A 12,987-nucleotide genomic window follows, 5' to 3' on the forward strand; every position below is an offset into this window, starting at 1 on the left:
ATATAAAATAAAAAAGTTTCTAAAATAAGAAAAAAGAAGAAAACAAAAAATGAAGCGCGGCTATGTTCAAACCGTTCAAACCTAGCACTCTCTACGCGCAAAACCGCAGCCCATCTCCCACCGTTCGATTTCCAATCCGACGGCTCTCAGCAATTAGGGTTTGTTTCAGAACATTCTAGAATGTCAAACCCAGCTCCCTCCCTCACATACAAATACCAGCTCTTTTCTGTAGCCCAGCCTCTCAATTCAAATCTAGTCTTCCTTCACATCTCTCTCCCAATTAGATCTGTAAACTGCTACTATGTCTGGAAAGGGAGAGGGTCCGGCCATCGGGATAGATCTCGGCACCACCTACTCCTGCGTCGGTGTGTGGCAGCACGACCGTGTTGAGATCATCGCCAATGACCAGGGAAACAGAACCACGCCGTCCTATGTCGGCTTCACAGACTCCGAGCGCCTCATCGGTGACGCTGCTAAGAATCAAGTCGCCATGAACCCTATCAACACTGTTTTTGGTACGGATTTTTTATTTTTTTTATTGATTTGTCCGCTAGATCTTATTTGGATTGTGATTTAGTTGATTTATCGCGTTTCCTTGAATTTCTAGTAGTTTTCTATTGTCTACATATATATGTTCGTCGATTAGTAGAATTATCTTAGTAAGCATGATGCTGAGCATGATTTTGTCTGTTAGATCTGTTTTGGATTGTGATTTAGTTGATTTATCTTGTTTACTATGATTTGGAGTGGTTTTGGATCGGTAACATGCGTATCTGCGTCGATCTGCTTTGTTTGTTTAGTATGCCAAGGATTTAATAGCTGCAAGTAGAATTTATCTTAATGGGTATAATGCTGAGCATGAATCTTTGTTTTTATTAAATCGCCTTAGATCTGATTCAGTAGGATGTCGATTTTCATCTGACGCATATGCTATTGTAGTTTTTAGTAGTGACTATGCCGCGATTTTCAGCTGCAACTATGTTTTGTGAGGGTGTAAATTAATGTAAATCCAACATAAACCATCTGTTCACAACCATAACATCAAAACTAGATATTTTACATAGGCTTAATATAGTGCTTTGTTTATAGCTTGTGACCTTGGATTAATCGGATATCTAAGATTATTGCTACTGTCAGTTATAGTTAGTTTGTATTCATTCTGTTAGTATGCACGATTGTTAATGAATGCTTGAATGAACGTACGATCTATGTTGGATTGTATTGTATGAGAAGGGTTTCAATTTTTCAGTGTTTTATGTAGCAGAAGTTTCCTTGCTTATGTATAGGATGTTGATTGTTCCATTTTCGTTGTTTTTCAGATGCTAAGAGGTTGATTGGAAGGCGTTTTACCGATGCCTCTGTTCAGAGCGACATTAAATTGTGGCCATTCAAGGTGTTTGCCGGACCTGCTGAGAAGCCCATGATCAGTGTACAATACAAGGGCGAGGAGAAACACTTTGCTGCCGAGGAGATCTCCTCCATGGTTTTGATGAAAATGAGGGAGATTGCTGAGGCATACCTAGGTTCAGCAGTGAAGAACGCTGTCGTCACTGTCCCAGCTTACTTCAACGACTCCCAGCGTCAAGCCACCAAGGATGCTGGAGTTATTGCTGGCCTCAATGTGATGCGTATCATCAACGAGCCCACTGCCGCTGCCATTGCCTATGGTCTTGACAAGAAGGCGACCAGCGTTGGCGAGAAGAACGTGTTGATCTTTGATCTTGGAGGTGGCACTTTTGATGTCTCTCTTCTGACCATCGAGGAGGGTATCTTCGAGGTGAAGGCTACTGCTGGTGACACTCACTTGGGTGGTGAGGACTTCGACAACAGAATGGTGAACCACTTTGTTCAGGAGTTTAAGAGGAAGAACAAGAAGGATATCAGCGGTAACCCAAGGGCTCTGAGGAGGTTGAGGACAGCTTGTGAGAGGGCGAAGAGGACTCTTTCGTCCACTGCTCAGACCACCATTGAGATCGACTCTCTGTACGAGGGTATTGATTTCTACGCCCCCATCACCCGTGCTAGGTTCGAGGAGCTCAACATGGACTTGTTCAGGAAGTGTATGGAGCCAGTCGAGAAGTGCCTAAGGGATGCCAAGATGGACAAGAGCACTGTGCATGATGTTGTCCTTGTTGGAGGATCCACTAGGATTCCCAAAGTTCAGCAGTTGTTGCAGGATTTCTTCAACGGCAAGGAGCTCTGCAAGAGCATTAACCCCGATGAGGCTGTTGCCTATGGTGCTGCAGTCCAGGCTGCTATCTTGAGCGGTGAGGGTAACGAGAAGGTCCAGGATCTCTTGCTTCTTGACGTCACACCCCTTTCCCTTGGATTGGAAACCGCTGGAGGTGTCATGACTGTCTTGATCCCAAGAAACACCACCATTCCCACAAAGAAGGAACAGGTCTTCTCGACCTACTCCGACAACCAGCCTGGTGTGTTGATCCAGGTCTATGAAGGTGAGAGAACGAGGACACGTGACAACAATCTCCTTGGTAAGTTTGAGCTCTCTGGCATCCCACCTGCTCCCCGTGGAGTCCCCCAGATCACTGTCTGCTTTGACATTGATGCCAACGGTATCCTCAATGTCTCGGCTGAGGACAAGACCACCGGCCAGAAGAACAAGATCACAATCACCAACGACAAGGGCAGGCTCTCCAAGGACGACATCGAGAAGATGGTCCAGGAGGCGGAGAAGTACAAGTCTGAGGACGAGGAGCACAAGAAGAAGGTCGAGGCTAAGAATGCGTTGGAGAACTACGCCTACAACATGAGGAACACCGTGAAGGACGAGAAGATTGCCTCCAAGCTGCCTGCTGATGACAAGAAGAAGATCGAGGATGCCATTGAGTCTTGCATCCAGTGGCTCGATGGGAACCAGCTGGGTGAGGCTGATGAGTTTGAGGACAAGATGAAGGAGCTCGAGAGCGTCTGCAACCCCATCATCGCCAAGATGTACCAGGGAGCCGGAGGTGAGGCGCCGATGGACGATGATGATGTGCCGGCCCCCAGCGGCGGCAGCAGTGCCGGACCCAAGATCGAGGAGGTCGACTAAGTGGTGGTGGCTGAGCCATGTGTTTGAATATCCCCTATCCTTTTAAAATTTTTGCTGGACAATATTATATTTTTATGCTGCTTTTTTTGTAAGAATCATGTTAATGCTCTTTTAATGAGTATCATATTTTGGATTCTATGCTGTTGACTTTTAGTTTTCCATATCTTGCCTCGTAACTTATTGTTTAGATTTTTATATGCTGCTTGAAATATGCTTTTCCAATTGGTTTATCTTATTTTCTGCTTATAGTAATTATAAGCCTCTGTTGAGTACACTTCGAAACTAAATATAAATTAGCGTTACCATGAATCTGTTTATTGGAATATTAGCTTTGTACTTAGCTTAATGAAACAATTCCAACTTTGATACACGTATAAAGGAAAATGTCAATATTTGAAAATTATGTACTATTTTTGTTAAATTTTGCATTTTTTTCTGTAATTAAATATCATCGGTAAGGTTAATAGTAATATTTATAATTTTATTAATAATTTTTAAATATTGCTGAATAAATCAAGATTCATATTTATTATGATAATTTTGTATAATGAGAAAACACTAAAAAAAACTGTTTGTTCTATGAAAAAGACCACAAAGTATGAACCATGTATATTATTCAGAAAGAAGATATTTCAATAAATGCATTGACTCAGCCTCCATAATTGGCCTTCTCATACAAAGTGAGAAAGAGAAATGCATCTTTTGCTCTCCCCTTTAATTATTCTTTTCCTTGCAGTTTCTCCAACCAACCAACTTTGAATTATTGAAGAAAGTGGAATATGATTTATAATTTCAGGGCCCCACACACATCCAATACGACAGGTGGAACTCACAAATAACAAGACTCCCTTATCATGTCATACACATGTTTTTCTCAACATTTGAATTTAATTTTTTTTGATATTATCTCTCAATATCTAGGATGGAACTTCCACCACTAGCATTCTCCCAAGTGTCAACACCATCTCTCTATCTTTTCTCATCACAAATATTCTACTAAAATATATGGAGTATACTCATCAAACTAGTCTAGTTAAAGAATGTATACATAAGTGTAGACACAAAAATCACAGAGAAATGAGAGCTGATAAATTCAAATATAATTTTCCATAACAAAAACAAATTACAACTTAAATCAAACTAGATTTCAAGAGCTTCAAAAACCGAATATATAACAAATCATAATATAAAGCATATTCCATTCGATTTCAGGTCAGTTTGAGATCACTACCTCCTCTGTGGTGAGGACGAAGACAGACGCGCACCTCGTGCTCCTCGTGCCCCTCGCGCAGCTTAGGCACCAATATCTCGAGCACTGTCCCCGGGCCATCGTAGTACGCTTCTATGTTGGCGTCTTCGGGGATCCGAGTCAAGAGCGGGATTTCTCGAACAAACTCCCCGGGCGGGCAGTGCTCTGACGACGGATCCGTCAGCTTGAACGTCCGGTTGTGCCTCTTGACGAATGGCGCGCGGGAGGTGCTCGTGCACGAGACCTTGATGATCCCGTGGGTCAGGGTGTTCCTCCAGGAGACCTTCACGCTCGGGAGATCCACGAAGGGCAGGCTGATGACGATGAGATAGCCCTCCGCGTCCTCGTAGACGGTCTTGGCGGCTGTGACCGGGCCACAGGCGCTCCTCAGCACCCCGCTGAACTCGTGCAGCCAGTGAGGCCCGTTCGGGTGAGCTTCGGGATCCGGGGCGCGGTCGGGAGGATTCACGGCAAGGAAGCAGTCTTCGTCGTTCCCCTGTGGGAAAAAGTCTTTCTTCCTCTTGTTGTTGACGGGCGAGAGGTCGAGGACATCCCCGTTGCTATGGTTGTTGATTGGCTGAGTCGACAGATTCAGCACGGATCCGTTGAGGAGCTTCTTCGCGTGGGAATGCGGATTCGCCTTTACGGGAGCGGATCTCTCAAGCTCGAACTCAGTGTTAGGCAGATTTCTCCACGAGCCATAGTCGCTAGCTTCGGGTGGAATGGTGAGGTTGGGTTCCCTCCCGGTGAGCTCGTTCCATCTCTTCCGATCCTCTTCGTCCAGAGCCATGAGATTCGGGGAGTGAACAACCTCAATGCCGTGAACGCACTGAGGGTTCGAAAGACCCCTATAATGCTTACGCTGCATCCTGTGAGACCGAACAAAGCCCTTATCGACGCTAAACGGGAAGGGACGCTCTCCTTGACGAGAATGTCCGTTCATATAACTGCGCAGCTGCATCTTGCCAAGCGCGTTCTCGGGCCTCTCCTTGAACACCCACATATACATGTTTTCCATATCATGCTGAACCATGAAAGTATCAAGCTGCAGATCAGACTTATCAAAACCCGAAACCCCATTACTGTCCCTCACTATCTTCGCCTTCGATTTCTCATTCAAAACAGGCTTAAAGTAGAAGCTGAAGAAGAACCAAGCACCCCAGATGCTATCGACCCTCTTCGCACATTTCCTCCCGACCTTGGGGGCAACAAGGAAGCTCTCTGTCTCGTACATTTGAGTACCTAGGCCGACATCAAGAATGTCGCACGCCTCAGGGTTCCAAGGCTGTGGAGGCTCGGCCGAAAGGGGCAAGTTGATGTCAGGGGCCCCGGTCAACAAGACTTGCCGATTCATCTCAAGGTCGATTTCCTCGTGGGAAGACGAGGCGCTCGAATCCATGGACAGGATGGTTGAAGGGTGATGATTCTCCATTGACAAACCAGTTAGAAGTGCATCTCCCATCACATAAAAACACAAAAAGAAGCCTTTTTTCGAGAGATTCAAGGCGCTGGATCGACTAATTTCACCCCCAAATAAGAATCTTAACAAAATTCAATCCTTATATGATGTCAATCCCAGCTGCAAACTCCCACCTCCATTAAAACCCTAAACTTGTTCATATCTAAAACTCAAGCAAAAAGGCGACTCGTCCCAATTTTGGATTGCACAGAGCTAGAAAAATCAAGAACAAGCTCCCAGAAAATAACAAGAAATCAGAAACTACTAAAAACCCCTAATTTATATCAAGAGAAATCAAATGAAATCCAACCAATCTCCTCAAACCCTCCAAACACAGGCCGGAGACACTGAATCAAGCCCATCAAATCCATATTCTACCTTGTAAATATCAAATATACGAAGAGAGAGAGAGAGAGAAAGGGGGAAATCTCTAAATTGAAACTATATCTATAAAAATTGAGATGTATATTACCAATCTATGAAGCCCAGGCCCAGGAAAAGGACCAAATCGGAAGGGATCTTGGAAGAATACCTCTTGGGATAAGCTTCCACAACCAAAAATCCACAACAATTAGGGCACGAGGAGGAATCAATTGTACTCAAAATCCTCATCTTTTTTTCTCTCCTACCAATAATTCAACCTATCACCCTTCAACGAGGAGCTAATTGGAGCAATTTTCACGAGAATTAGCGATGTAGCTTGAGCAAGTTTGGTGCAGAAACAGTGAAATAGTGGAACATGGGGAAAAGGGGGGGCGTAAAAAGAGGTGATTTTGGAGAGGGAGAAAATGTAAAAGGTGAAATGAGAGTGGTATTTATAGAAGGAAGAGTGAGGTAAAAGCCGGCACCGAATATCGCCGGGCTGAATCGCGACGGCGCCGTTTGGACGTTGTTAAGGTAGATGACTTTTGCCTTTTCCTTATCTATTTTGTTATTTTCTATTCTCATTTGTATACTTTATTATTCCTTTATTTCCATTTAATTTTTCATAAATTAAGATGTTTGATAGTGAAATTGAAAGAAAAAATGGTTGAAGAATTAATAGAGAGAGGGAACATCTTTTTTGGTCCACGAACTTTGCCAAAGTATTATTTTAGGTCTGTGAACTTTGAAAATACCATTTCAGGTCCATCAACTACGAGTTAATATCATTTGAAGTACTTTTTTACTATTTCCAAGTATTTTTAGACAAAAATACCCTTGATACCTTAAAGAGTATATATTTTTAATAAACTTATCCTATACTCATATTTTTTTATAAATATCTTTACTATATATTTTTGATGAATTTTCTAAATATAATTTGACCTTCAATATTATCACTTAATTTTGTGATATGCAAGAAAAGATCCTTATTCAATTTTTTTTATTATTGAAGAAAAGTTCTTTATTCTATTTTAAAATTCTTTAATATAAAAAATGGCAAAACACATTCTTAGGTCCTTATACTTTAATCAAATTGTTCATTAGGTCCTCGTACAATTTTTTCGATTTAATAGGTCCTTATACTTTGATTATAAATTTTATTAGGTCCTTATACAATTTTTTATTTTAAGATATTTTTTACTTTTATCTTAGATAATAATTTATATTTAATTAATTAAATTTAATGAACCTTTTAATTTTATTATTTAACTTATCTTATGATTATGAATATTCAGGGAAACGTATTTTTCAATATAAAATAAATAATCAATTGAAAATTCGGATAGTTATACTAAAAAAACACTTCGATTTTAATCTTCAATCATCACGGTTAATCTTTTTATTATTCTCTACAACTTATTGAGATTATTGGATAACAAGATGATATTATCTTTATAGACTATGCTAAGTTAAATAATGGAATATTAAAAAGTTCATTAAGTTTAATTAAATATATATTATTATCCAAGATAAATGTAAAAAAGTCCCTAAAATAAAAGATTGTACAAGGACCTAATGAAATTTATGATAAAAGTATAAGGACCTACTAAAACGAAAAATCGTACGAGGACCTGATAAAAATATTGTGAAAAGTATAAGGACCCAGTAAAACGAAAAAATTGTACAAGGACCTAATTAACATTTTGACTAAAGTATAAGGACCTAAGAATGTGTTTTGCCTATAAAAAATTGAAGAAAAGCAATTTTACTTGCATGTCACATAATTAAATGATAGTAGTAATATTGAAGGTCAAATTATATTTAGAAAATTCATCAAAAATATATTGTAAAGATATTTATAAAAAATATGAGTATATGATAAGTTTATTAAAAATATATACCTTTTAAGTTATCGAGGGTATTTTCGTCCTATAAAACTTGGAAGTAGTAAAAAAGTACTTCAAATGATAATAACCCATAGTTGATGGACCTGAAATGATATTTTCAAAGTTCACGGATTTAAAATGATACTTTGGCAAAGTTCATAGACTAAAAAAGATGTTCCCTCTAATAGATAATGGTCACACTTTATAAGTTTTTAAAAAAAAAAATTAAAAATCGAAGTAGACCAAATTTGTAGAGTGAAAAAAAGAAATTAGTATTTTTATGGAACGAAATACTATATGAGATCAGATTGTCATATGAATCAAGAAACTTAAAACGATGTTTACATTCGTATTTAGATTATATTTCGAGCATGTTTGGTAGCTTTCATGGATTCTAATGTATGGTCTAACTAGAGATCGTGTTTATACTTGCTTATTGTTTGGTTTATTTTTCTTGCTGAAGTATTGATATGTGATACTTAAATTCAGCATGTGTTTGTCTTTATTTGCAGTGCCAAGATTACTTTGTTTTTGGCTAATCATCCATTACACCTCAACTTGATGATTTCTTATCTATCTCTTAAGGTCGATTGATTTTGGCCGCTATCTTTTCAGGTCGATTGATTTTGGCTGAAAATATCTTCAGTGAATGAAAATTAATGTTTATATATGTTAATTAAATATTTTATTTGTCTCTCATTCTTAGACAAATAGTTTTTCAAACAATAACATTAAATTCAATAGTAATTTAATTTTTTTTTAAAACCCCATCTTAATTTGTTCAATACAACATCATTCTATTTTCTTATCTGATAAATCAAATACAACCATAAATAGTCATCTTAATCACATGTTATGGATTGTAATCTTATTTTATTCCATACTCCATAAATACAATTAGTTGTCAAACCGACACCAACTAATTTTGTTTTTCCCAAAATAAAAAACCGAAAATGTAATATTGTAAACGTTCATGCATCTGTTTAATTGTTTGAAAATTCACATGTCAATCCCCATCATACTGTTTTTCCTATTTGGCGCATATGATGGTCCATATACTAATTGGCCATTTCACATAATTTATCATTACATATATATTTCGTGTCGAGATATGAATGCACCTAGTATCCATCAGAGTTGTTTTTATATTAATAGAAAAAAAAGATCGAACCGGCGTGCGGTGAGCAAGGTTAAAGACAAGTGGTAAAAACCCAACCCGCTAAATCAAAAATGAAAAAACACAACATTCCGACCAAACAATAAAAGGTAAACCAACATGTGCTGAAGAATTGTGGATACTTTTACCGTACCACATGAATACGATACAATTATATTGATATAATGTAGAAAAAGAGTAACGATATCCAACCATAATGTGACTCGACCATGATTCTAATTCAAATAAAATTGATTCACTTGAGTTCACCTTAAAAAACATAATTTTTCTTGACTATTATTTCCTTTGGCTTAGGAATGAATGTAAGGGTCTTACCTTTGAATTGGTTTGCTGACGAAAAGTATTTTCTTAATCGGAATTGGAGTATCTTCGACTTGCTTAGGACTTATACGCCATTCTTTTTTCCCTTTTGTTGTTGGTTCTCAATTAATGGAGTACAAATTTTTTTTTTTTTTATGTTATTGTACCATATATTTGCCTACGTACTTTCTAAATTCATGGTCACCACTTTTTTATAGTTTAAATATTTTCTTTTACATATATAAGCCATCTCTCTATAATAAATAGAATATTTGAGGGACTTGATTATGCCACTCGTTCTCAATAGCATAATCTTTAATTATTTAACCAAAGGTAGGGAAATAGATAATAAAATATACCAGACGGCAAACTGCACTAATACACATAAAAAAGTAAAAAGTATACAAACCAATTATAAACAAGTCACATGAAACGAATAAAATATACAAATCAAATTATTAGTTGGACAAAAAAATCGTGTGCGTGATACCCAACCCATTATTAAATAGACAAATTATAAATATATATTAGGTTGCAATAATTAAGGTGAGTAGTGTTATTCAAGCAGTACACGTCTCTATGAATGAACCTTGATGGGCAACATTTGATGGTTTCTAATACTCATTGCCGTAGATAAGACTCTTTTTGATTTTTCTCTCTTTTTGAAAAGTGGATTGGCTTTTCTATAATGCTTGGCTCTTATTGATTGGTGATACTAATAATATACAAGTAAGATAACAAGGAAAATAATGTCTACCTTTTTTGGATCCCCTTTTATCAAGATATATATTATCGTATTCTATTCATCCATTAAAATAGAAATTTTAAAGAAAACATAAGTCTTAATGCAAATTTAATAAAATAGAAGAGAGTTAAAAATAAAAGGTAAATTGAAGTATTATTAATTTTATGATTATAGGTATATTGAATATATGTTTGGAGTTGATCTCATCTATCAATATTGTGCTTATTTCTCTTCTTTCAAGCATAGAAAATGATATTCCTCCTATACTATAGTCCAAGTGCTTTACAAGTGTTAGAGATTTAAATTGTCAGCTAAAAGAACTTGGTACAGTAACACCTTAGGCTTTAATAATAAACCACGATCCATATATAATGTTTTAGAAGTGTGACATAGCATTGAGCTTAAAAAAAATTGTAATAATACTATTTATTTAATTTCTGAACTTTTATATGTGTGTCGAGCAATATAATATAATACCTATGTACGTGGATCATTGGCCGATCTAGGTGGGGCTGAAAGGATTGATTGATCTAGAGAACCTATATCACCGATCCACAATGCGACAATTCTGCCTCAATCTTTAATTAAGAGTTAGGTTCATTTTTAATCTTTGTCCATCATCCATTGTTAACAATGACTGCCACACTGCCCTACATTCCGGTCCTAACAATGACTTTTGTTACTGTTTCAGGTTCCAACACAAGGGTTTCATTTTTTTATCCGTTATTGCCTTGGATATCTCGATTAAAGAGTCATTATAAGGTTAAAACTGAATGTGTTAATTAATAAGTAATATAGACTCTTTTATACAAAGTGACATATTTTTATTTTTAGAATAAACACGCGAATCAAAATGATACATTTTTAAAAACAAAAACATACCATTCTCTTTATTATCCACCTAACATAATAAAATAATGTAGTATAAAATCTTATATGCCAAAAATAAAAAATTTAGACGAAGGGGCAAGGGCAAACTAATCTAACTCCACCAAGGAGCCAAGTGCCCAACTCTTCACTATAAATAGATTTACCCTATAGTGACAAATATCTGATAAAAGATTTATGTGACGTCAACTAATTTGAGATTGTTACACTTGTAACATAAAATGGATCAATAATTACAATTTACAAATGTGCTGACAATCACACACTGACAACTTAATACACATAAAATATCCATTATCTATTGGTATTATATTATAGTAATTAAGATGTACTTGCTTACGAAAGTCCAATATTCATTAACCAATGAAACCAAAAAGCACCATATTAATTTCCATTAAATAGCCATTAATTTCACGTGAAATTACTATATTTCTCATTAAAAAAAGCAGAAAAGCACAATGGGACGTTTGAAAAGTGCAGTCTTATTAGGATTAACACTTAATTAGTTGCTAATTACTCATTCCTTTTGTCATTTTGAGGTGATAATTACATTTAGTAGTTATCTATAGTTAGTCTTTGATTGTAATCGTGTCATTTGGCGACAGCCCCATTAATAATACATTAATTAATTAATTTCTCCACATGCTTAGTTTGTGGAAAAGACATGATCTGAAGCTGTAAGATCGCACTGGAATTATTGTTAATTTTTAATGATTAATTATTAATCAAGTTGATTAAACTAATTGCAACTAGATTCCCAAAATTTAGGATAATCAGATATCACCTCTTCTTCAGATTCAGGTGTTTTCTCCACATAACATGTTTCCTACTTTCCTATGACTTTCATTTAGGTCAACTAGTCGATATAACTATATTGAACGGGGAGTCATGTTTGAGATTGTTTCGTTACGAGATTGATCAAGATCTAGATCCAAATCCAAGTGCTATATACTTTATTTACTAATGAAGTTAACAATATGGACAAGAGAAATACTCCCTCCGTCCCATTAAATATGCAACATTTGGAAATCGGCATGGGTTTTTATGTAGTGTTATTTTGTAAGTTAATGAAGAGAGAGAAATGAAAAAGAGATGAAAAAGTAGAGATAGAGATGTTTTTATTTTAGAAAACGTTTCATTTTTAATGGGACAAACTAAAAAGGAAAATGTTTCATTTCTAATGGGACAGAGGGAGTATGAGTTTGGATTGAAATTTGACCCGTCAGATGATGAGATAATCTGACATAAGTTTTTCACACGATAAATAATGTATAGCTCTTGAACGTGGTGTCGACGACGTACACATGCTACCGGCCTAAGTATGGATTTTCATCCTGATCCATTGAGCCGAATCGACTTCTCGGGGCCGGCCTAAGTATGGATTTTCATCCTGATCCATTGAGCCGAATCAACTTCTCGGGGCCCGGTGGCTCGGATTCAGCCAGACGCTTTACAAATATACCCTTGGTATAGATGGACTAATAATAGTCGTCTTTACAATTATTTTGTTTTTGGTGTTATCCGAATATAATAATTTCAATGAATTGATGAAGCTAAAAAGTCAATCGAGTCATTATTTATTTTGAAATAGGATATGTTTATTACATTAAATGAGAATTGTGTATGAGGACAAAAAAAAATTCTAAATGAGAACGGTTAAGAGCGTGTTAGTTTCGGCCCACCTTCGGCCGGCCCATAAAGGGATATCACTATATGGGCTCAAAAATCAATATTTTACCCTCAAAATTTCAAAATAATACTGTAGTATTATTTTCAGGAATGCTGTTCGAATCTATCATGTCATCTTATGATTTAGCTTATCAATTTCAATTTCAATTCAAAATTTAAAAACTATCAATTTATAT

The 12,987-nt window shown here is 36.7% G+C and overlaps 2 protein-coding genes across 2 annotated transcripts; one reads left to right on the forward strand and one right to left on the reverse strand.

Moving 5' to 3' along the window:
- Nucleotides 1–235: 235 nt before the first annotated feature.
- On the forward strand, nt 236–3,188 carry LOC125214275 (heat shock cognate 70 kDa protein 2-like). Its single transcript, XM_048115218.1, has 2 exons — nt 236–515; nt 1,320–3,188. The coding sequence occupies exons 1-2, from the start codon at nt 302–304 to the stop codon at nt 3,050–3,052; spliced, it is 1,947 nt and encodes a 648-aa protein (XP_047971175.1). The 5' UTR covers nt 236–301; the 3' UTR covers nt 3,053–3,188.
- Nucleotides 3,189–4,142: 954 nt separating this feature from the next.
- LOC125213681 lies at nt 4,143–6,652 on the reverse strand. The gene has a single exon (XM_048114351.1). It carries the CDS (start codon nt 5,761–5,763, stop codon nt 4,261–4,263), a length of 1,503 nt encoding a protein of 500 aa, XP_047970308.1. The 5' UTR covers nt 5,764–6,652; the 3' UTR covers nt 4,143–4,260.
- Nucleotides 6,653–12,987: the final 6,335 nt, after the last annotated feature.

The sequence above is a fragment of the Salvia hispanica genome, chromosome 3, assembly GCF_023119035.1.
Source record: "Salvia hispanica cultivar TCC Black 2014 chromosome 3, UniMelb_Shisp_WGS_1.0, whole genome shotgun sequence".
NCBI lineage: Eukaryota > Viridiplantae > Streptophyta > Magnoliopsida > Lamiales > Lamiaceae > Salvia > Salvia hispanica.

Excerpts from the sequence above, each read along its gene's own strand:
- LOC125213681 (XM_048114351.1), bottom strand. The coding sequence starts at position 5,763 with ATGGGAGATGCACTTCTAACTGGTTTGTCAATGGAGAATCATCACCCT.
- LOC125214275 (XM_048115218.1), top strand. The coding sequence starts at position 302 with ATGTCTGGAAAGGGAGAGGGTCCGGCCATCGGGATAGATCTCGGCACC. Across the intron at positions 516-1,319 it reads CCCTATCAACACTGTTTTTG|ATGCTAAGAGGTTGATTGGA; the intron begins GTACGGATTTTT and ends GTTGTTTTTCAG.